At 44.8% G+C, this 24748-nt stretch overlaps 1 protein-coding gene across 1 annotated transcript; it reads right to left on the bottom strand.

Moving 5' to 3' along the window:
• Positions 1 to 999: 999 nt before the first annotated feature.
• LOC1275053 (protein peste) lies at positions 1000 to 17521 on the bottom strand. Its single transcript, XM_314281.3, has 7 exons — positions 15953 to 17521; positions 5342 to 5510; positions 4796 to 5101; positions 3764 to 3970; positions 3174 to 3680; positions 3025 to 3098; positions 1000 to 2955 (listed from the first exon to the last, which is right to left on the bottom strand). Exons 1-7 carry the CDS (start codon positions 16057 to 16059, stop codon positions 2484 to 2486), a joined length of 1842 nt encoding a protein of 613 aa, XP_314281.5. The 5' UTR covers positions 16060 to 17521; the 3' UTR covers positions 1000 to 2483.
• Positions 17522 to 24748: the final 7227 nt, after the last annotated feature.

Consider the following 24748-nt stretch of genomic DNA (forward strand, 5'->3'; position numbering starts at 1 on the left):
AGCTTTTAAACGGTGGATTTTCCGTCCGCTGGCAAACAAATGCGAAAAAACGCGGGTGATTTCATGTTTTGTGTTGTGCGGTGATTCCGAGCGCGTGGGTTACGCAGCATACAGTCAGGAATCGTAACGGAAGTGGGATTAGCCACCGTTTGCGGCCCGTGTGGCGGGTCCGAATGAGGTGAAGGAAAACGGCTGATGCGGTCTGAAGCGTTATAATGCTTTAGAAAAGTATAATTTGTTTAGATGTTTTGTCCATCGTTGTCTATCGATTCGCAGCTTCAAGGATTTCCTTTATTTGGCAGGATGCAAAAGTAAAGATTATAAAAATGTTTATCAATTTAAGTGGCACTTGTTGAATTATTTGTAAGACTTTGATAATAAGGCGATATTAATCCGTTAATAGAATAGCGTGCTAGTCCGAAACGAATTGAAACAAAATTGCATAACGTTTTCCACACACAACTTTAAACTAAAGGATTAATGATCTTATTTACCGCTATTTTTAAAAACTAAATTTATTAATATTGATTTTTAAAAGTAAGTTGTGTTTTGTCTATGAAATGCGTGCCAGATATCACAACCGTTAATTTAAATGAATTTCGTGAAAATCTCATGAAATATTTCATGAAACGTTTTCAATTTCACCAGCGGAACTCTGTGAGCGTGCTCCAACATATTTCAAACGATACTCACCACTCATTTAACCGTTGTTTTTGATGATGTGAGTTTATAATTTAAAACTTGCGATTAAATCAATATGTTTCCCACAAAAAATACGCTCAATTTAAGCTTCAACTATTGCATGAGTTCCTAAAGCACTTCATACGAAGTTTACTAAAAATCTTGAAACAATTCAGTTATAAACACCCTTCAATGAAATATAACACAAATATTTACACATATACACAATTTAAGCACACTTTCAAGCGACACTTTCAAGGAAATAACATGTATTTGTGATATATTGCGACAAGAAGTCAGCATTAAAATCAAACATAATTTGTTTTTAAATATACATTCTATATTTTCGTCTGTTTTTAGCATGCAATCTTTTGTTCCTTTATTGACAATATTCTTAAACTAGAAATCTTTCCACACTGTTTCGTTCAATAGTAGGTTTCTTTTTTTTGGCCATCCTTTCCTTTTCCCGTTCCGTTACATTGGCAAAACGAATCACACTGTCTTAAGTGTTAACAAATGGCCCAACTTTACCTGCGGCACTACGCTGCGATCATTGTGATTGTAACGAGCATTTCACAGTCAATAAAACCAAATGGGAAGAAAAGCAGGGATGCTCTTCAAAATAAACCTTTTCACCTTATCTATACTCTAGTCTTTGCTGCTTATCGATAGGAACGGATTTGGATGATTTAATATTAACGCACTAAGCAGTCGCATCATCTGCTGTTCTCGGCTTTTGCAAACAGATTTGGAAATGTTTTCCGAACGATTTTTCCAACCAAATCTTGCTCCAATATTTTTGTTTTCCAACTAACACAATCCATCTGGTTTGAAGTATATTTTTCAGTGTGTTTGCTTTGCTTGATGACAAGCACAAAAACATACGCACACAGCCGAGAGTGATGGTTGCTATTTTCAATAGAAAAACAGCAAACCCAACAGCAAGCTCGACAATAGTTTTGTTTCACTTTAATTTTTTCATCTTAAACATCTATTATAAGGGACGAGATTTGTTTCATTAAAGTGCTACTAATGTATGTGTAGAGCTACATTCTCCAGCCAGCCAAGCAAAGAAAAAAAAACCTCCCTCAAATCGTATCAACGTCACAACACTCTTTGTATAATCATACAACTACGATTAGAAGATGTGCGATCGCGGTACGCGCGACGATAGAGAATGTCTGAAATATGTATCGCGCAAAGTGCTCTTAAGACCTAACATAGAAACAGCACGACAATAAATGACGCAATCATTCAGGAGGTCACAGGGCATGAATTGATCCTTACAGCATAAAGTGTAAATATGAGTGACTGGTCCCTTTTCCTGCTACGTTTGGTTGCTTTGTCTTTTATCAGGTGGCTTCTTCTTCTCAAAGTTAGTGTGTGGCCATAGGGCGACTCGCCAACGGCCCCACGGGATGGGTCCCTTTCACGATTCACGTTACACCGATGGAGGAGCTATTGGTAAATATATCGGTAGGCTTACTTGTCTAACCCGTAGCTTCTAGGTTCTCGCTTGTCACACGCGCAACGTACGTTATCTATCACTTTGGGGGAATTGCTTTTTTTCAGTTAAGGCGGGGTTTGGTATCACTTAAAACGCTAAAACGCCACCGAAAATCGAATCAGTCAGAATTTCGAACACGCAACAGACGGGGGCAGCAGGGCCACGTCTCATGGAATCTCACACAGTACCGCACAGACCGGGGAGGGTGGTCTGTGCTTTGTTTGTGTTTTGTTTGTTACAAATGCTGCACGTTTCCGCTTTGGGCTACATTTATCAATGCGTGCTTTCACGTGTTTCACGCTTTAACGATCGTCACATTGCGGCCCTCGATCAGTGGTGCACTCTCCGGTTCGGCCGACTGCGGCGACTGGGGACGATCGGGCAGCGGTTGCTTTTCCGGCTTTTCGAGCAGCTTGTCTACCAGCACGATTGCGGTGGCCGTTGTCGCTTTGCCGTTCTTCTGCTTGTCGCCCGCACCGAGCAGAGGCTTCTCGTTGGAGAGCGCGAAAGAACGGACACCGTTCAGGGCGGCCGGATCCTTGGTACCGATCGTACCGGCTATGCGCCGCCTTCGGAAGAACGTACGCTCCAGTGGGATCCAGAGCAGCATCAGCGCACCGAACACTACCATTGCGATGCCACAGAGCCGCACGATCGAGGGTATGGTTAGTGCTTGGCCGATTTCGCCCGCCAGCTCGGAGGGCATCAGCACGTGCTGCTCGAACCATAGCACGGGCAGGAAGACGCGTTTCACATCGGAGAAGAGGCTAGCGGAGCAAAAGGAAGGGATGTGTTAGCAAACGGTCCTTTAAATTGCCATTCTTCGCACAACTTACTTGATGTTCTCGTACGGTTCAATCATAATGTTTAGCTGCAAGCGTGCGGCTACGTCCAGCGGCACCGAGGTGGTCTGTAACGAATCATTCCCAACAAAACAGTTAGCACCATTTGCGCTACCTCACCTCACCGTAAGCAGCAAACTTACCGGCTCCATGGACATGTAAAACTGATGCTTATCCTTGGACGGGCTCAACCCCTCCACCTGGTCGAGATAGAACGGATCGGCACCGTAGTAGTGCGGGAAGGACACAAACACGGGCGTACCGAACCGGCAGGACGAGATGTTCAGCACCCCCGAGGGCACGATCTCGCCCGCACTGAAGCAGGCCGTCTCCGGGTAGAGCGTCCCGTTGTCGATCGCTCTCCGATCGCCCGAATACTTGTACGCCTTCAGCCCGTGAATGGTGACTTCCTCCTCAAAGTCGAGCGGCAAGCTGCGGCACATGTCGGGCGTGAACAGCTCGATCGGTCGCTCCTTGGACAGACCCGGTGGGTAGAACTCACCGGCCGATCCGTTCAGCATGCCGCACGTACCTTCGAAAAAGTCCGTCCGCGGCTTGTAGTTCCATTCGCCCATCTTGCCCAGCATGCCGATGTCCTCCACGCCCGTGTGCACGTTGTAGTGGCCGATCAGGTCCGCCGAGTTGTTACGCTACACGATTTTTTTTAGTGGAAAGGGAAAGGGTGGTGGTATAAGTGAATGTAATCAATGGTTTTACAACATTCGCTACTTACCGTGTAGAACCATCCGACACGATCGAACGGTACTTCGTCGGCGTCAAACATGTGTTTGCCCATCAGCACCATATTGTCCTCGTAGCCGTCGAACAGCAGCTCGCCCGCCGTTTTGACTACGTTGATCTTCTGCTCGTACACGTTCAACCCCAGAGAGACACCCTTCTGCTTGAGGTAGCCCCAGTATTTGGACCGTTTGGCTGCCGACTGAAAGTGACCAGATTGAAATGGGAATCCGTAAGCGATCGCAGGTTATAAAGGGACTTTGGGACTATCGTTTGAAGGTGATAGATCTTGCGTAATTCAATTCATAATATGAAAAGATCCAATGATAAATCAAAAACGTCCTTCTTGAGTAAGATTTAGGCTTAAAATACCTTCGTTTTAAGGCTGAAATGTGTACTTATGTACGTTTTCCAGGTTTTCTTAAAGGCTTATGAATGAAGATCGAGTGATCCTACGTATTTTAAAGCCATAACGGATAATTTAAAATGCCTAGTGCCTAGTCCTTATCTTAATAGAAGTTGCGGCCCATGGAAAAGAGTTTTAACGATCTGTTTTCATGGTACTATATTTGTATTTGTATTACGATTCAATTAATTTGAGCTTCTTGTGATCAATAGTTATATATTCCCTATATGTTCTAAATTAATGATTCAAATCAAATCCAACCGATGGAAGTTCATTAACATTCCTGCTTACTACGATTGGAAAGAGTAAACAGTGAAGCTGTACAGGTTTCATCCCCAAGCTCAGTAAACTTCTCAACGGTGAATCACAGTACGATCACATGTTACGAAACCACTCAGCAGTGCGGATAGGAATTCGTTCCATATTGTTTAATGCGTTAGCATGTTCATTAACTCCAGTCTTAATAGCCGGTTCCGCCACCGGCGGCCCGGCTTATCACGGTGGTGCATTATAGCGGTAATAAGATTGTCAATCCACAGTTCGCACTCAAGCATTGGGGGACTTTTGAATTGATCGCGATCGTGATCGATCAAATGCCTGGATGTACATGAGGTAACTTACCACAGCGACAATGTTGATACTACTAATCACATCGTCCAGGCTGCCGTTGCTGCCCTCCTCGTCGAAGTAGTAGAGGCTCTTCTTCCGGTAGCTCACGGTCGCGTTCGCATCGTGCCACTCGATGTCCACCTTGGTCGGATGCTCGATAAACCGGTACGGGCCGAGCTCCTCCAGGATCGGTTTCGTCGAGTGGTTCGTAATGTCCTCCGGGTTGGTCCAGTTGAAGAAGTACACGTCCATGGCGAGCGGAAACGGTGGCGACACCCAGGAATCGTAACTGCGCGACCCGGGTCGCAGCTTCAGCTCCTATGTTGCGGGCAATAAGGAAGGGGGGAAGCATATTAGCAAAGCGGTTAAACTTCATTCACTCCACATCCAATTGAACCGACCAATCGCGATCGTCCAAGCGCACACCGGCGAAGCAACTGGGGTTAATTGGACAGTCAATCGATCAGTTCGGGTGAGACCTTTCACAATTCAATTTCCCTGTCACTTTCGGTTCAGATCTTGCATGGCTTTCCCGTGCTTCCCTTTTGTCTGGCTTACCTCGTGCAGTATGTCCTGGAAAATGATCGGGAAGAACAGTATGAAGAAGGTCCCGCTGGCAACCAGCAGCAGTCCGGACGATGTAAGAATACACCGCCGGTTACAGAACTCCTTCACGAGCATCTTGCTGCGTCTCGGTGCTGCTACTCCAGCTCCTGTCGATGGTGATCTGCAAGTGGATGGAATGGGCACGAAATTAAACCAATTGCTAACCAAGCGCTGCTATCGGATTTGATCGTTTGTTAATTAAATTGCCAATGTGCATCCGTCGGCGTGTGACACAGTTCTCCACCCTGCAGGACCACACAAAGACGCACGTCTGCACCTTTCTTTGTTGTGGGTCATGGGTGCGTGTCGTCGCTTGATCTAGATGTGCCCGAGATGTGTGAGATCGTTCCCAGCCGCCACGGGAAGATGCTGCTCAGCGTGGCACAGGGTGTGTGACATTTTGAATTAACATCAATCAAAATTCAATTTGATCGGCCATCAAGCTATACCCTGCCACCTGCAGTCGCTCAGTGGCACCGGGGCAGCCTTGAACCAGACCCGAGCTCCGGGACGGTACATGAACCATTTATGTACATATCACGGCGAGACATCAGCCGCACAAAGTATCTTTATTAGAGGCTGATGGCTCATTACAGTTTCAGCTCCACCGCGCTTCATGACCTGTCCTGGCGAGATGTGTTTGACGATAGTCTCCGTAAGTGTACTTTAATCGTTCTCAAAACTGGCCAGAACCTGTTCTTGGTGGGAAGATGTCATTCTATCATCATCTGAGTGTGTTGTTAAGCAAATATTGCCAAAAAAAAAACTGGTAAAACAAATTGACATTAAGCAAACAGTATCCGACTGTATCCACCAAATAAGAACTCGTTTGTCTTATTCTCCCTCTGGTCTATCGCGATGCTCTTTGTAAGTTGGCAATAAATTGACGACCAAACCAAATGAGTCAACGAACATTCCAGCATTACAGCATAAAATATCTTCCTCAAAAACAAAACAAAAAAAAACCTCACACAAACACAGCCATAAGCTAGAGCGTTCAGCGACACCGAATGCGTGACGTTGTTTCATGGTTCGTCGACTGATGATCGTCTGCCAAACGTTCGCGTTGGAACCAAAACAAAACCACACAAACAAATTTAAAACCACACAGTACACACACAGACCGGCACCAGTTAATTCACTCATTCATGGATGCTCAATTACATTGTTCGGCCCGCTTGTTCGCCCAAACCGATCGTAACGGGGTAACGGGGTAGTGGCGAATGAGATGCCGCCGCTTAAATGCCGCCTTCTAAACTACGCACACATGATCGTCGGTTGGCCAATTTCACAACCAAGCCCTGAAAGTTCTCATCAAGCTTCGCATCCGCAACACACAACTGACCTTGGCTTTGGTGCGTCAAGGTTGAACTTACCACCCAGACAGCCAACTAACACAGCCAGCCAGCCAACCAGCCAGCCAGCCATGGAGCCTAAAACGAATCAATCTTAATGAGAAACTAAAGGGAACGTTGTTTTGTAGATGTTTTTTTGTTGTTCTTGTCGATGGCTGGCAGACAGATCAAACGTCGGCGAGGAAGCTCGGGAAACCCAGCGTTTGAGCGAAAGATCAGACCCACAAGCGACGTGAGTGAGTGTCTTGCGGATAAACAATTAGCTCCAGGAATGTTCAAGAAGGAGGAGTCATTTAGTTTCTGTCAAATCATGGTTTTTATTAGCCAAACGCAGACGATCGCTTAGCGTTGAAAGTGTGTAAAGTGTAAAGGAAGTACTGGGGTAACCATCTTTGCAACGTTCTCATATCGTTAGACCCAGGGGAGCTTAACAATTAAGGAAGCGAGATTAATTTGGCCACTGCCTCTGACTCTCTTGATAGCGCTTTCATTTAACCTTCCGTGATCTTTTAGCCGCAGCGGCCCCACTGGTCAGTTGTTCACTTTGCCCTGATGCTGACGCATCTGACGCGTTGGGAAACATTCATTAGCAAATTTTACGAGCCTGTGAGCTGGTCGGGGGGGGAGCGGGAGTATTTTTGCAATCAAACACTTCGAAACGATGATGATAACCACCGCAAGGGGCATGGCTTTTTGACTGGCCGTTTTGTGCGGCCTCGAATCTCGCGCACATAAACCATGCCCAAATACAATATATTCTCGCACCACCGTGGTTAGGTATGGGTTGGCTCACAGCCTGCGGTTTGATCCACGCAGAATGGATCCCGTTTTGGGAATGGGATTTGCTCCACATCCGGTCTACTAAACTAGTTTTTTGTTTGGCTCCCAATCCATGCGATTTAAGTCTAATCCTGCACTAAAGATAAAGGTGTTACACTAAAAATCCCCAAACGATTTAGAGCCTGCACATGTTTGCTGCTCATCATCAGCGCAACCCTTTGCTCAAGGTCGGTGCACAGGTTGAATAGATTTGAAATCAATCCTTACTGATCTTTTCGGCCTGTTTCGACGCCCTTTGCATTGCATCAGATAGTGTCAACCTCACCGTACGCACGTGCACTGCCTCGCGGTGTTTTCATGCGGAAAAGCATACGTCAAAATGTTCATCCTCGTCCTCCCCACTATTTATATCAAATGATAGACGACTGTCACCGCTTTATTGGTATTATCTTATCGAGTGTACACACAGCGAGGCGATAAAATGCGTAAAGAAGGGTTCACCGCTGTGCTCCGTACGATGATAAGGGGAGTATCGTGAATGGGGTAAACAATAGCGAGAAAAGGGAACTCGGCAAAAGCGGAAAAATGTTCAGAGTATCATAACACACAAGCCCTGGAATGCCGTCCCACGTTGGAAGTGTGGCGCGATCATGTCAACAAATCGAATCGAATAATTCAGCATCTTATAGGAAGTAAAAACTTGCAAAAACATTCCAAAACGCGATCGTTTCCTCGCACTATTTGCATTAAAGTTCGGAGGTACAAACATTATCGCCACCGCAAACACACCATAATAGCATCGTTCGAGCCACGCCAATTATCTGGCCGCCTTATCTCACGGCCAAGCCAAATGGTTCGCGCGAGCTTTAGCCCACTCGTGTCGCTTTTGCGTGAACCGTCCGCATTCGGTCCGCAGAAGTGGTTTTATTTTTGGCACACTCGGGGTTTAGGCCCGGCCCAATCCTAGGAGGAGTGTGGGTAAATTGCATTAACGCTACAAAACACGTGCCGGGATCGAGATCGCAACACACGGCTAAGGTCGACCAAATCGGCCAACAATAAATAAGCAACGCAGTGCCGCATCGATCGCATCATTCGTTGCGTGTTTTAAAAAAGGGAGCAAAACCAAATATTGTTTTGGGGTTTGCGATTGAATTTGAAATGTTAATAGATTAAAACAGCCAAACAACGGTGCACGAGCGCTACCGAAATTCACACGTTAATTGAAATGTACTGTCAAGTTTGAGCGCCACGAGCGTGTTGGAAATGGCCAAACATGACCCACGCGGCGTGGCGTTAAGGCTGTTGCTGCTGCTCCTGCTGCTACTGCTGCTACCGAAACGATCGATTGGTGTCTTTTTTTTGTGGGTCACCATAAAGTGCCATCGCCGCGGTGTTTGCATGGGGCGTGTTGGAAAGGTCAACAGTAAAGAATAAACTCAATCATGCACCTTTCGCGCGTGTGTATGAACGTCAGCGGCCTAAATTAAACCATTCTTCAATTCAACAACTTTGTTATTGTCAGAGATAAAGAACATCCGGAAGCAATTGTAAACATGAAATTGTATTGTTTTTTTTGTGCATAATGTTGTTTTGAAACATTGCTTTCAATTTCGCACTTTCCTTTTCTGGTAACGATAGGGTTTTTTTCTTATTTGTTTTGCGATCAGAACGGGGTTATTTGGATTTAATGTTCTCGTATAATTGTTGCCAACTGTGAATCTTATATCTCGTGAGAATTAAGAATGTTTAATTTTTATTGATTTTTTAAATAAGTTGTTATTGGAAAACATGTTTGAAAACAAGAGAAAGAGATGCAAATCCTGATCCTTTTCTTGGATATGTTATACGTAGCTAAAATTCAGTCGAAATTCTATGGGGCGGTGCCTTTTTGGGCACTTTTTCTTTAACTAAGAAAAGCTGTAATAACAATATTTTTTATACATTTTTAGTTTAGTCCTCAAAATATGAGTGCAAAGAATTGTTAAAAATTAAAGACTTTTTTGAATCCTAAGTGAAATACGAACGTCTGCTCTTCAGCCAATGTGAAAAGCAATGCGATTCGAGCTTTTAAAAGTTTGGAGAGGTCCAATAATCTGGTCTAATGTGTTCAATACTCATCCGAACCGACCGTTTAAGAGGTCAAATTAGCGATTCCTTTCCTTTGACATCTTATAATTAACATTTTGAATGGTATTTTGTGAAATATAATTAAGCAATAAAATGTCACGATCACTTTCACTCGATCGCTTAATCTCTCTTTATGTTATAAACGTTTTCCAATTATTCTAGCTTTGTTGCAATAAAGAAGAAAATTCTGAAGATCCTCTCAAACTTCCAAAAGCTAAATCCGATTGCGTTAGAGATCCACTAAGCTTACTTTTTCTATCATCTTTGTTTTAAGAAGCCAGCACACTAGCATTGGCATTGAATCCGGAGATTCTAATCCGCATGCTTCGATCTAGGCTTTCATCTCATTCTGTCAATCACTAATGTTCATTACACATAAGCTAAAAGAAACAAGAAACTCGTATTATGTTTTACACACGCTGACCTATGTAATAACGAAGTTTGTCAGGGCAATAATTTTATTTAATGTAGTACAACCTGTTTTAATTACACTTTTTTCCAGTTAGAGAAATTAAGTGCGAATTTTAAATGGCTATCCTAAATGTCCAACACCATCCGCGACCCCAATTGCAAGCAATAAAAAGGCCCATTACAAACTCGAAATCGCACAGCGTAGCTTGTTTCTGCCGAATGATTGCATGCCTGTTAAAGTGGAAGTCTACTGCACAATAGATGACTGCTAAGTGTTAGCTTGGCAAACTTCTCCTCAACTTTAAACTCCCACCAAATCACTCATACGATGTGCCCTTTTGTCGAGATCCTTAACCGTGTCACTTCAAAAAGGCAACACTTCCTTCCTCGGCTCGGCAATTGGCAAACACTGCAGGCTTTTGTCCGGTGCGGCCCAGACGCGGATAGATCAGACGGTGGGAAATTGTCACCAAAAATCCCACCATGCTCTCCCCTCCTTGCATATTGCAATACGCAATCGAACGCAAAGATCGCGCGCAACCGCTTTGTTGTAAAGAGTGTGCATGGCCCGCCAGCAAGACGCGAGGCCCCAAGAAACAGGCTGGTTGGCAAACTTCTCCTCAACTTTAAACTCCCACCAAATCACTCATACGATGTGCCCTTTTGTCGAGATCCTTAACCGTGTCACTTCAAAAAGGCAACACTTCCTTCCTCGGCTCGGCAATTGGCAAACACTGCAGGCTTTTGTCCGGTGCGGCCCAGACGCGGATAGATCAGACGGTGGGAAATTGTCACCAAAAATCCCACCATGCTCTCCCCTCCTTGCATATTGCAATACGCAATCGAACGCAAAGATCGCGCGCAACCGCTTTGTTGTAAAGAGTGTGCATGGCCCGCCAGCAAGACGCGAGGCCCCAAGAAACAGGCTGGTGTCCGCTGGAGAAATTGAGTTACGACGAATTAGATCAATTGTGTGTGGCCTTTAATTGACCAATTGGTGCCGTGTCGAGGTGATGAATTGTGCCGTCGTCTATTGCCAAAGCGGCAAAGGTTTCAAAGAATAGCGCCTAGCGTTGAACTAGTTGAATCTTGTGCTGCCGAATGTTAGCTGATAACGGAAGAAAAAAAAAAGGAATAAAAACCTACAGCTTGACAAGTGGCAAGAAAGGAGGTCAACGACATGTATCGGCATAACAGAGAGCACGATCGCCCGTAATGCTATCGTGACGTTAGTACAGCCGAAATGCACTAACCCTGCTGTACCGTGGTCGTGGTAAATGCATTTAGTTAATGCGTCCTTGACCGACGCTGTATGCATTAGGGTCCACGGATGTGGTGTGATACATTATTTCCTTTTTTTTGTTTGTTTTTAGTAAGATACCAAAACTGGTTTCTCACGCAATGGAGTGAATTTATTCCGCTTAAAAACTGGCTAGTTCCAGATTATTAATGAAATGGTTGGAACCGGCTTTTTCGCTGCGGCCTTCCGTTTTGGACCATATCGTCCACCAAATGGTATTTCCCCGGGCGCCCCACAGCATCCCTAAAATTCAACCGACTAAGCGCGCGCACACACACAAGCAGGTTATTAGTCATAGTGCCCGCTAACCTTGGCGGTAAGCGTGCCGAGAAAGGGGGAACGATGATTTGACAAAAATTTGGCAACACGAACACAAAAAGTAGCAATGTCACCGTCGTCGTGCCATGACTTCACCCTTTTCCGCGTGCTGCGTGTGCTCGTCAATGCCTGAAACCTGGATGTTTCTATCAAGAGCCCATCGATCGTTGAACGATGCTTCTCGTCGGATGCGGATCTGATTGACGGGGGTGGGTAAGACTGGCAGGAGGAGACGGTATTGTCTTGCAACTAACAACAGTTAATTCTACGCGACAGCGGTGTTAATTGATTGTTTCACTTGTTTCGTTTAGTACCGGGTACTGGGTGGCGATGGGGTTGTTAATTCTGGAAAATCGTCTGAAAGACGTCAAAATGGCAAATGTTGTTTACCGTGATCAACTTAAGCAGAAAGAGAAGATGAAGATGTATAATGTTTCCGTAGACTTTTAGAAACAGGTAAAAACAGGTTAATAATAATGCAAATATTTGGCTAAAAGCTGGCAGATGCGTGGGATTCCCCGTATTAGTTTCCCTGCCAAGGTGTTATACCCAACTCTTGGACGTATTAACATTGGAAGGATGACTTCAACGACCTTTCAAACTGAGGATGCAAACGCAGTCAGCACAGAATTGAGTGTTGAACTCATTCTAGAAACATTTCAAATACAAGAATCCCATGAAACGAGTTGCTAAATCAAAATCAACACCCAATAAACCACTCCTCCGCAGGTGTTGGGAATCAGCGCCTCCACACAACAACTAGATATGACGATTTGGGCAAAAAAACACCTCAGTCGCGATTAGATAGAGCCTACCCTGGCTGAGTCGTCCCTTCTCGAAATTAGTCTTCCCCTTGCCCTTTCCAGCTCGGCAATGAACGATCGTGTGTACAAATTACAGCACACACCACACACCAACAACACCTCCAGGGGTGAGCTCCAAACGCGTTTGTCTTATCGCACAGGTGTTGCGAAAACGGTAAGAGAGCCGCAGCAAATGTTGTTTGGGTGATACATGGCCGTTGGTTGTTTTGTTTTTTTTTTTACGTATTCTTATTAGCCATTTATCAGCATCATGCTATCGCCTTGCAGCAGCAGCAGCAACAAGCGAGTCGATGACTAAACGGAACGGCGGAGGATTGCAATCAGGAACACCTGTACAAATGTTAAGGCCGGGCTACATTGACCGTACTCGCAGGTATAATTTTGATTTTCACTAGCGCATCTGGCGGCGGCTGGTGGAAGCTTTTTTTCATCTTCAAGGGAATGGTCGTGCCGGATCTCAAAATTAATTAGTTTTTTCGCCGTTTTTCGATGCGAAAACGGCTGAAATACTTGCACAACATATTCATCTATCAATTACAAAGCTTTTACAGTCCAGTTAAGGTAAAAAACATGGAAAAATAACATATTTTCTGAAGCGGCTCCTAATTGTTTGGAAAAATGCTTCGGTCAGCCGCCGCCAGATGCGCTAGTGAAAATCAAAATTACGCTTGCGAGTACGATCAATGTAGCCCGGCCTTTAGATTTCGTGCAGGTAGCCAAATATCTACACTGTAATGCCTGAGGCCATGGGAATCTTGGGGGATCTTTATGACGAAGTTCAAACCAGTCTCATTTCACACCCTTCTTTGCGGGTTTCTTCATCAAAGGATCGCTTAACAAGTGTTTAACCCAATTAAGTGCCCGCTCCCGTGTTGATGAATGTGTCTGCTCCCGAGGTGTGAATGAAGTCACGGGGACGAGGTCGTACGATGCGCTATAGAATCGATCACGCCCGTACTGCATCAGGTTGAAGGGCTCGCAGACAGTGCCCCTTCCCGATTGGTGTTGAAATTATTTCCTTCAATCGCTCGTAATCGAACGGTCCGGCCACCTCTTCCCTCTTTTACACGACACCATGTCGCACCAACCGAACTGATAAGCTTCCGACGTAAGCGTTGCGATTTCTTTCCGGTCTGCGGTCGACACACAACTGGCTTGCGCCAACCTGGTGCGACAATGCGCCTAGCGAATGGGGAGCATTTGCGCAAAATGTACCGGTTGCCTTAGTTACCGGACAGTAAGGTGAATCATCGCTCGCTGCTGGTGTTTGAGGTGTTGTGCAAATATAAAGTTCTTTTTATGGCATGTCCAACTGCCGGTGTTGGCATACATGCCCGACACCACGTCACTTTCGGCCAGCATATCTTGTACACACTGCTGATAATAGCATAGGCTACATTTGCTAACCTTGCGCATGAATTTAAACTTTCAAAAATTTTGACCTGATTGCCAATAACTGTCAATTTCAACGAGTAGTCAAAAAATCAAGGACCTGGATGAATGTAATTCAACGCGCGTTTTACGTTTCAAACACGATCGTGATCGCATGCGCCTAATGCGTGTGTAAACTAGCATCCAAATGCTGACGCAACCTAATTTTTGTGAAACTTTATTAGTAAATCGTTTTCCAAACAAACACTGCAATGTCACTCATGCACCATGCATTTAATTCGCCAAAAAAAAGTAACTGGACCGGAAAAGAGTAACACGTAAAGTGAGAAGCACCGAACGTGCACCCGTCAAGCCAAACGTCAAGCATTCAATTTAACGATTCCCCCGCTGTGTGTTCTTGTTGTTTTGGAAGCAAGAAAATTAAATAAACACACTTTTATCAATTCTAAACAAAGCACAAACGCACACATTCCCATCATTAGAACCTCCTCCTTAGAACCATCAAGGGCGGTGGACAGCGATTGACCAGGAATTGAAAGCGCGTGGAAGAAAAAGGTTGCCTCCAAAGCAGCTGCGTTGCGATAATGCCAAACCGAGTGTGCTGAGCCGAGCGGAGAGAGTGGCCAAAGATTCGCGGTTTCGCGGAGGTTCAAGGTTGTGCAGCAGTGGCCCCAAAACGGGAGAGAAGGGGGTCATCAAATTCATTTGCTTGTGTGCTATCAATTGCTTTGCGTTTACATCGTCGCGATCGTTTCAGCCACCCTCTCGCGACTAGACCCGCACATCACACAACGCGCCATCAAAAGCGAAGAGCAAACAACATACAATAAAAAAAAACCCTCTCGTAACCCTCCTCACCCTTTTTTTCCCAGGATGATTAGAAGGATTCGTTGTTGGTGAGCGGCATGGGACGAAACGGTCCCCGCGGGTGCATCCTCCCGGAGATAGCTCTCTAATCATTTCGAAGGGTTCTGAAACCAGAAAACTAGCAGCAGTAACAAAAAAAACAAAACACACAGAAATTGTCAGCCCAGATGTAATGGCCAAGCTTGTTCCCCACACAAGTAGTTATTATCTATTGGAGAATGTATTATCAGCAATGGGACGGCAGTACGCGGGCCGCGATAGTTTCCGCGTCTTGTCCGATGTTGACAGCAAACAGCGATTACATTACGGACATGTGTAGAGACGTGTGCCAGAGTGTGATCGTTTTCGCTCTTTCTCTCTCTCTCTCCCTCTATCTGGTACACTTTCTCTCTGTGCAGGATTCTAATCTCGGGCAATGTTGGTCATCTGTTAGGGGCAGCAGATTGCAACGAATCCAGAGCACATCGTGCGCATTGCTCCGATCTGTCCGATCAGTGGGATTTGCGGTTTTGCGAAATTTCAAAATTTACGTGATTTTGATTAGGTTTTACTGTTCTTATAAAAATATGACGCGGGAGACTTCGCATCTTCACACTCTGTGAAATGTCTTTGTATCAGTGTAGAGCGATCTGGACATATCAGCGCACTGGCAAGCAATTTATGTCATCAAGCAGCGCATACATTAGCTGCACCCCATCTCCGGGGGTTGGGAGTGTTGGGAGCGCCAACAGCATATGGGCCAAGCAGAATTCTCGAGGCGTAATTGAGTCCCGGCCATCATCCGCGATCTGTCACGAGGGGCAGATTACACAGCGGCACGGCACATGAGAGGAGGTTTTGGGAAGAAACGGAAACGGAGCAAACGGATCTCGAAAGTGAAGCTTATCGGTAGTGCCGTGGTGTATCACCCCAATCGTTAAAAACCGATTTTGATAGAACACCAAAGTCCACCAGAGTGACAACACTTTATCAGACCAGATAAGGCAATCCAATCCTCGGTAGGCTCTCGTTACCGGCGAACGAGACCAACGACCCTTTTCCGCCGGACGATGGTTGTTTTTTTCTTCTCCCCCTTAAGCTTAGCTTTTGAGAATCCGGGCAAGGAACGCTTCAAGTGTGGTTTGTTGGAAGTTATTTAACACTCCAGAAGCGATTAGATAGTTCAAGTGTGTGTGTGTTTACTAACCTCACTTTACCGATGTCACCGTTGGTGTGGTTGCCGTTGCTGGCCAGCTGATAGACGACGGTGGCTTTCTCCGTGTCAGCGGCCGGATGTTGCCCCGATTGCAACATAAAAACCTTCCTTAATCACTTCCCAGTGCGCGGAGCGGGTCGTTAAACCCGGTTCTTCTATTTTGGAGGCTTCCGAAGGACCTCCAATTCCACCCCGAAGCGCCAAGATCACACAGCCTATTCAGCACAAACACAAACACACAGCAAACTGTCCTTGACGCGTGTATCCTTGGTAACGGCGGAAGAGCAGCAGATTTGCATCAGACGCTCAACACGCACACTATGCCCGAAATGCGTCTTCTTCTTGGTGTAAGCGTTTGCTTGGTTTGCCAACGAAATAAAAGGGTTCGCCTTGTACCCGGTTTTGCGCTGTTGGTCGCGAATAAAACAACGCGTATGCTGGGAAACGCAAAATCTAATGCGATGCGCGCGTTTGCGTATGTATGTGTGTGTTTGCCTACACTTTCTTTGTTCTTACAAGACGCTATTATTTCTCTGGATAAATAAGTTCTTCCGGTCGCGGTTCTAATTTATCCTTTTATTGTCTCTCTCTCTCGCTCAATCTCACTCCCTTTCAAACACGAATATCACGCGATTTTTGTGTGCGCTATTTTTCGCCACTTTTAAGCACCACGCATCTGGCACGGGAACACTGACTGACGCCGGTACGCGTCACGAATGCACATGTGCACGCAGGCGGATTGCAGCGCTCAAGGTTGCCACCGTTCAACGCACTCCCGAGTCCGAGGAATGATGTTCTAAATTTACTTCTCTCCCTTACCTTGCAACGCGAAACTGTCACTCTGCGGTCACTTGTTTACGCCACTAAGCCACGGAAACGCGGAACCCTTCCCGAACCGTACTGCGTGCGGCACACCAATGACCGGGACTAGCCGAAATTCCGAAACAGATGTTGCCTTGCCCCCGCGGACACACGCACACACTGTGTTTGTTTGGTCTTTTGGTTTCGTTTATCTCGTTACACACACACACACCCGTTAGCTATCCGCGATTATGCTGCACGTCGCTTTATCTAGCTGATAAGATTTGGGGCACACAGAAACGGGTACGAGCGGCAAAACCGTTGCAACACGGGACACGGGTGTATGCAGGTGGCCAATTGCACTTACGCGGGAATGTGTGACAGTTCCCAAAAAGCAAATCGTCACACTTTTCGGCAACGACGACGCACACCGAACGTTTAGCAAACCCGTTGTCTGTGGTATGCTGAGCTGCGTGTGCCTCACTGCTGTCGAGAGTGTCGAGAGCAGAGGAGAACCTAACCGCGACGGCGTCCGCTTAATGATTGACCGAACCGTACGGACGAGCGTCGGTATGAAATACCCTCGGCCGGCCGAATACGCACACTGGCTCTGGCCAAACACTAACACACACACACAGACACACATGCACACACAGTGATCGTGTCCTGGGCGCAACCGAAACGAGGATGAGAGTGTGCTGCGTGCGGTGGTGCCTTTCCTCCGTCGCTGGCCGTCGCTCAAATCTCGCTCTAACGAACTGCCCTGGGGATGCAATAGATAAGGCGACAAGGCAAGACGGGGAGGACGGGCGGAAAGCACTATGGTATTTAGAACGAAGAAACTGGCTGTGATTGTGGATCTATTTTTAGACAGTGTAATTTTGGTGACAGTTATTTGATGACTATTTGTAGTATTGTATGTTTTTATCCACTTTATGGTAATTTAAATAGGACGATTAATTATATTAAAAAATAAGCGAACATTTGTCAGTGTAAGCAGCGGTGTAATTAATTTATAATCGATCAATGTTCATGTTGCTGCTAAAAATGGCAATAAAACACCAAATAAGAATTGTTGCCTGTGAACAATTCACGTTTCGTTCACTGTGCATACGGAAGAGGGGAAGAAGCATAGTCCCCTTCCCAGGTGTCCCCTCCGTTCCGTTATGACTCAACGAAAAATATTAACTCGCCGCGCACATTTACAGTGCGTTGTGGCACTGTGTTCTAATAGCTGCAAAATAATAGTAATTTGAAATTTTAAAAAAATAAAATGAAATTTAAAACTTTAAAAACTTTGATATTTCGTTAATCAGACTCATCCTACTACATCAGTGGTTTTCAACCTTTTTGCAGCTTCCCCCCCCCCCCCCGCCCCATGTAGGGTGCATGTAGGATTTCATTCCCCCTTAAAAGTACATGAGCGTGAGAGAGAGAGAGAGAGCGTGACAATCCATGGATTTTAGCGAAATGTTGATCCAAAATTTCCCACCAGAATAATCAAAATTTCCCCCTTTGAGGGGAATTCCCCACCGGTTGAAAACCATTGAAAACCATTGAAAACAGTTGATGACGTCATATTTATGGTTTGCCGAACATGGTAACTTGGATCATTTCAAGAATATTGCGAAAAATACAACGTGGTGAGAGAAAGAAAAACATCAATATGGAGAGAAGGCACGAATTATCCTAGCAACTAATAGGAACAGGGGAGAGCGTAGTCTAGAGCGAAGGGTGCAATATGGGAGAGTTAGTGAGAATAATGATTAATAATAATAATAATAATGAAGGGTGCAATATGTGAGAGTTTGTTAGACTAACGATTAATAATAATAATAATAATAATAATAATAATAATAATAATAATAATAATAATAATAATAAAAATAATAATAATAAAAATAATAAATTTCGATTGCTAAACACTACACACAAAGAAACAAAATGAAGCATTTTAGTTTTTCTAGAATTAATAAATTTAATGAATCTGTAATGAATTTAAATTCATCTAAATCAGACGTCACCAAACTTTGGCTTTTTGGGTCAAAATGCATCCCTCTAGAGCAGGGGTCTCCAAACTTTTCAGTTCGCGGGCCGCATTGCTTCACAATTACCGGTTTTGAGAACCATTTTGGCGCCATCTTTAGCTAATATTCGAACGTTTAAATTTCCTTTTAATGTGAAAATACCAACTGAATGTATCAAAATTGTACAGCTTTCTATTGTTGAATCTAAATTTAAACATAAAAAGTAAGCATTGTAATTATGATTAAAATAATCAAACTAATATAATGTGTGTTTTAGTCTTTACAAAGTTATCACGGGCCGCATTATGGGCTCTCGAGGGCCGTAGTTTGGAGATCCCTGCTCTAGAGCCTTCAATACGGCCGATGGATAAGCTTTTTGAAGAATAAAAAAAATACAATAATAATAAAAAAATATTTATTCTCTCAAAACAAGATTAGAACGTTTACTCATAATAACCAAAAGGTAACGATTAAAATGCCCCTCAACAACGTTTTTGTTTATTGCGAATCAAATAACGATGGTGCGATGCGATGGTCCGTTGAATGGAAACCATCGCATAGAACAAAGTGAAGTGCCAGTAAACAAACGGCCACCACTGTACACTGTAATGAAGGGGGGTGGTTCGGCTGTTCGCAGCGTCGGCTTCGATAAGCCGCCCCCCCCGCCACGGCTTCGGCTTGGCCGGCGGAAAGTGCGCGCGAATCTGTGTGTTTTTTTTACCGAAACAAACTAACGCTAACGCTTTGCCACAGACGCTCCACGTGCGAAGCGCAACGCACGCATGCGTCTTACGATCGAAACCCGATTTGAGGATGACAATTGTGTATGCCTCGATTGGTGCGCGATTGTTTATTTGGTTTCGCTTGGTTCTATCTACAGCTGCATCTATGTTAATTGTTGTTTATCAAAAAACTTGCATTAAATTGTGCGATTTTATTTTGTTTATTAAAAAAAAGCCCGCCAAAAACAAGCTAATTAAAGCTGTCACAGAAGCGTGCCAAAATGGGTCTTTATCGCGGCTTTAAAAATACAAAGTAAGGCTGATTTAAAGACCAACTGCAACTCTCTACTGAACTACCTCATAAAATCACATTCCAACTGGTAAATCATTTTACTTCCGACATTCCTCCTCCCCTCGGTTGCCTTCATTCGAGTTGCAAGCTCCACATGCACATGCTGGCAGTAAACCGGCACTCCGGTAAAGTTGTAAAACAGTTGGGCCAGTTGGTGTAAGTGTGATTTACAAAGCTATATGGAGTATCATCATTAAAGGTAGTCAGGGCTTTTGTGCGGTGGCACAGCTCGAGCGTTCGATTGTTTGCTGGGATGCCGTGCTGTCGTTAGTGCTGCACTTTTGCCATAGAACATTTTAATGATGGAAAGATCATATCGTACTCTCGCGTTTGGAATGGGGGACTTTAAGCGGGAAAGCTTCCATTGGCACGTGCAAAGTCTGGGGCTGTGAGGCGACTGTACTGGCAAATAAGCCAAATTTACGCACAGTTTGTGTAAGAATTGATACATTTAGATCGCTTAATAGGACACTGTAAATGGAGAAACGTTATTAAATGAGGCAATGTTCACTGTTATTACTAATATTTCGGTAGTTTGTTTGGTAGTATGTTTGACAGTCGCTCCCACGAAAAATCAATCACGTGATTTTCAACGCTCCTTATGCAGAAATCCCACCGTCACAGCGACAAAAACCAAATCAATTGGCGCATTTATATCGCCGACATACACGCCAACGGAATTTAAATGCTCCCGGCAATCACAAGTCGCTGCTTGGTACCGCTTTGTTTTGCCGGAGATGCACCATGCTGATGCTGCTGCTGCTGCTGCTCATTACCACCCGTTTCATGATGGGCGTTTGCGAATGAAAACATCGTGCGTCATAGAACGCACCATCAGCCTCCATTTGGCTGGTGTGCAAGTCGATGTTTGCACCTTAGAACACATTCCCCCGAGCATCTCAAATGGAGCAAATATGGTTAAAGCATGCAGATAAGCGATCTGGAGGCTCGATTGTGCGCCAGCCGGCAACTGGAGAAATGGTAAGCCCTGTGGGGTAAGCCTTTCAATTGTGCGCCATAGTATGACGCAATCGGTTACAGCGCTGCAAATGGAACACGCTGCTAATGGATTGTTTTATTTTGAGATGCCTGTCTACACGGGTGCGTACAGCACAAATTAAACGAATTAAACACAACGCAAAGCCGCTCACGATGCATTGCCCTGCCTGCCTGTCCGCTGGTGGGGCGAGGGGCAAGTTACACGCGTTATTCACGTTAAACCTATTACCGGCCCCCGAAGCCATACGCCACAATTTGCGCATAATTGCGAAGGGGCACGTGTTCTGTCTGCGCATCCGAAAATGGCAACCACCGGACAAGGACGAGCGCTATCACCTCAGCCCCAAAATTGCCTCCACGGTGACACGTGGCAGCAGGATATTGAACCGAAGCAAACCACCACCAGCAATAGATTACCGATTAGATTCGCGTGTACTTCCACGGATAACACACACGCACACACGTCACGGATTCCGGCGCAAACAAAAATCCGCCATCCAGTCAAGACGCTGCACGTGGTACGCGCGCGCGCGCTCTCGTCCTGTGTACGCGATGAGGTCACGCGACACGCAGCAAAAAGAAGCACCGTCTTCGTCTGCTAATTAATAGGATTGGTTACGATTTCTTGGAGGGGCTCATACCGGGCCATGACGAATGATGCAATTTCTGACGACAGTTTGCTCAGTCAGTTTCGGTCGCGTTTTGCTGTCCACTTCCTGTGGGATGGGTAGCGCGTCTTTCGCGCATGCTTTCTGCGGTCTTTTAAGAAGGTTGCTTTCACCCCTCGGACAGGCCCCTCGGACACCAACCACCACACCAGCCCTATTTGGTGCCACTTTTGCACAAGGGAATTAAATAACAAATTCGATTTTGGCTCCTCCGCCCCGACCACAACCTTTAAACGGAGGGCGGAGGAGCGAAACACGTAGCGACCTTGACGTCCCAGAACAAGGAAGCCGTTCTGCAAGGTGCATCACAGTAGGCTATAGACTCGCACACACGTGAAGGCCTAATGCGACGTAACGGTTACGGTGTGATTTCGGTTCAATGCGGATGGGAGGTTTGGAACAAAACAACAACAACAAAAAAAGGCAAACCAGTGGCTGCTGAGATTGAATGCGACAACCCCTTTGCAAAGATCACGATCGACGAATTTCACAACCGCAGGTAAACCCGCATGCCGAGAAATACACAAACACACACGCAAGGTTCAAGTTTCTCCGGTTCTGGAAGGTTTAGATCGAATTTTTCAATTAGGTACAACAAAAAACATACATAACTGACGTCAAATGAGCTGGTAAACAAGGGCGGGGAGGAGGTAAAAAAATAAGCAAACACTCCACAAGCCCAATTTAAAAAGAGATCATCATAAACGCAAAACCCCAGAAGCTGCGTGGCGCACATGCCGCTAGCTACGGTATGAAATTTGTTAATCGCCTATCCAACATGGCCTTCCCCTCCTCATCCCTCGTCCCTTCCGCCATTCAACGGTCGTGCCATTCGATGGTCGGCTCCTTAGAAGCCAAACAAGCGAGCGCCCCGATTCTGGCGCGATTTGACGTGTTTGACCGCAACAAAACACCCAACCAAAAACAGGCCCCATATTCACCTTCCCCATTCACAAGAGGAACTACATTCCCTTCCGTGCTCCGTTGTGGTTTTGTTATTTGTTGTGCGATTTTGTTTTATTCCCATTTTCTAAATCGCGCGCGACCGTTCTGCGGCGGTTCACGCTTCGCGATCGCCAAACAAAACAAATACGCGTTTGTGCGCGTTCACAGATTGATGGTTTAGTACAAACGTCGGGTATGATGTGGTGTGTTTCGGGGAGGGGAGCATTTCGAACAGGATTTTTGCAGATTTGCAGCTAGAAAGTAATTGGGTTTGAAGAATGGGCGTTCATGGGCGGCCAGTTTGGCACAGCACAAACAACACGTGATTGGTTTTATTGCGCACCTGTCGTTAAACTAATGATGAATTAGTATTCTCACATTCAGGGAAGGCCATCCTGTTTCTGGAGGATATTATTAACGAATGGGAGTAGATACGTGCATAGGAAGCGAACGTTTGATTTGATGATCAACACTGTTTGGTAGCTGGAAAATGAAAACATTTGTCGATGCATAATTAGTAAATTAAATATGAGATTCATAATGACCATGAGGAGAAATAAAACAATCCTTTATTTTTTCAATTTTCTCTTCTATTTTTTGCATTTATTTTCCATATTGTTGATTTCATAAGATGCTTGATTTACTTTGTGTTAAAATTTACACACAAAAACAACACTGTTGAACCAATCAAATGGCATTCCTTGAGTTGGTTTTTTGAAGCCGTATGAAGTCATAGGAAAGTCCACTTAATGTGTTCATTGAGTGTGAATGAGTTAGAATTGGGAGTTAAAACTGTAACGAAAATTAATGAGAAACAACTTGTGAGTAAGTCACTGGCCATGAGGGAAGAGTTATATCAACCATCGTGATTGAGTTACATATCCTACAAATTGTAGTATTGACAGTGAGTGATCATCTAATTGACGTGAAGGATTGATTAGCTCATAGAGATTTAACTCTCGAAAGAGTTGTTTAGCATACGAATGATCCAATTCATTGTGAGTGAGTTATTAATCGGCATAAAGAGTAGTTTTAGAAGAAATAGTTTTTAACTCGCGCATGATTCATTTCAAGTGAGTGAGTTGCTTGTCCACGTTAAGAGTCAACTCACAAATAAGTTTAGTTCAACTCTTTCGCTGCAAACATGTACATCAGACACTCTATCAAGTGCTACAGAATGTCATGAGTATCGCGATATTTTAACCAACCAAAACAATGAAGATATCCGTGGTAGCTTGATGCTCATTGCTGATAGTCTATAAAAGTGTGTCATGACATGCTGAACACGACATGTGAATTCTTTAGTCCAACGCGATACTCTGACTGACAAGCTTAGCTTAATGCCGGCACAAGCATAATCATGTTTTTTTTCTGGCTGTGAACAGTGCTGCAAAATGCCACTGTTTTAGTCATCAACACTCGTTACTGAAACGAAGCTCAAATCAGATCACGTACACAACTGAGATGATCAGTGACGATACTCAAACAGTTGGAGAATCAATCACATGCTTGGTGACGTTTTGTTCAGCACCCAACTCTTGATAACTCACTTAGTGACGACATTTTCTATCGGTGATAATCACATACATTCATCGTGACTTTCTTGGAATATACTTGGCGCGTGGGCTCTAACAAAAAAATGAGCATGCTTTCTCCCTCTATCTGTTTTGATTATCTGTTGGGTCAAACAGAGCGAGAAAACATGTTCATTTTGTTTCTTGGAACCACTCGCACGTACCGTATATCTCCCGTGACCATCGCGATGATCACCGACTGAAAATGTCGCGACCAAGTGACTGGCCAAGAGTTGGTTGCACACAATATCACCAAGCATGTGATGGTCGCACCAACTGTTTGAGGCTCGCCTCTGATCATCACAGTAGAGCTCGTGACGCTGACATGATTTTGTTGCAGTCGGAATTTGTCATGACTATGTCAGTCCTGACACCAAAAAAAAAAATCATGACATAGTGACTGACCAAGCGATGGTCGCAAACATGTCATGAGCATGTATTGGTCACACCAACCATTCTGAGTATCACCTCTGATTATCACAATTGAGTACGTGACGCTGATATGGATTTTGTTTCAGTCAGATTTTTTATGACATTGACAGTGACATTTTGCCGCACTGCTCTATCTGATGCAGTATGCATCGACACGTATGCATCCATCAGTAGTTGCAACAGACTGTCTGCATTAACCGTGATGTTAACAGCTGGAACTAGCCAGTTCGTTCAGTTCTTTCAAATGGATGAACAAATTACGTTTCT

The sequence above is a fragment of the Anopheles gambiae genome, chromosome 2 (genome assembly GCF_943734735.2).
Source record: "Anopheles gambiae chromosome 2, idAnoGambNW_F1_1, whole genome shotgun sequence".
In the NCBI taxonomy this organism is placed as follows: domain Eukaryota; kingdom Metazoa; phylum Arthropoda; class Insecta; order Diptera; family Culicidae; genus Anopheles; species Anopheles gambiae.

Bases quoted from the DNA above. Each gene is read 5' to 3' on its own strand.
- LOC1275053 (XM_314281.3), bottom strand. From the start codon at position 16,059: ATGTTGCAATCGGGGCAACATCCGGCCGCTGACACGGAGAAAGCCACC. The intron at 5,102-5,341 runs GTAAGCCAGACA...CCCGCAACATAG, and splicing joins TCCAGGACATACTGCACGAG to GAGCTGAAGCTGCGACCCGG. The intron at 3,971-4,795 runs GTAAGTTACCTC...GGTCACTTTCAG, and splicing joins GTATCAACATTGTCGCTGTG to TCGGCAGCCAAACGGTCCAA.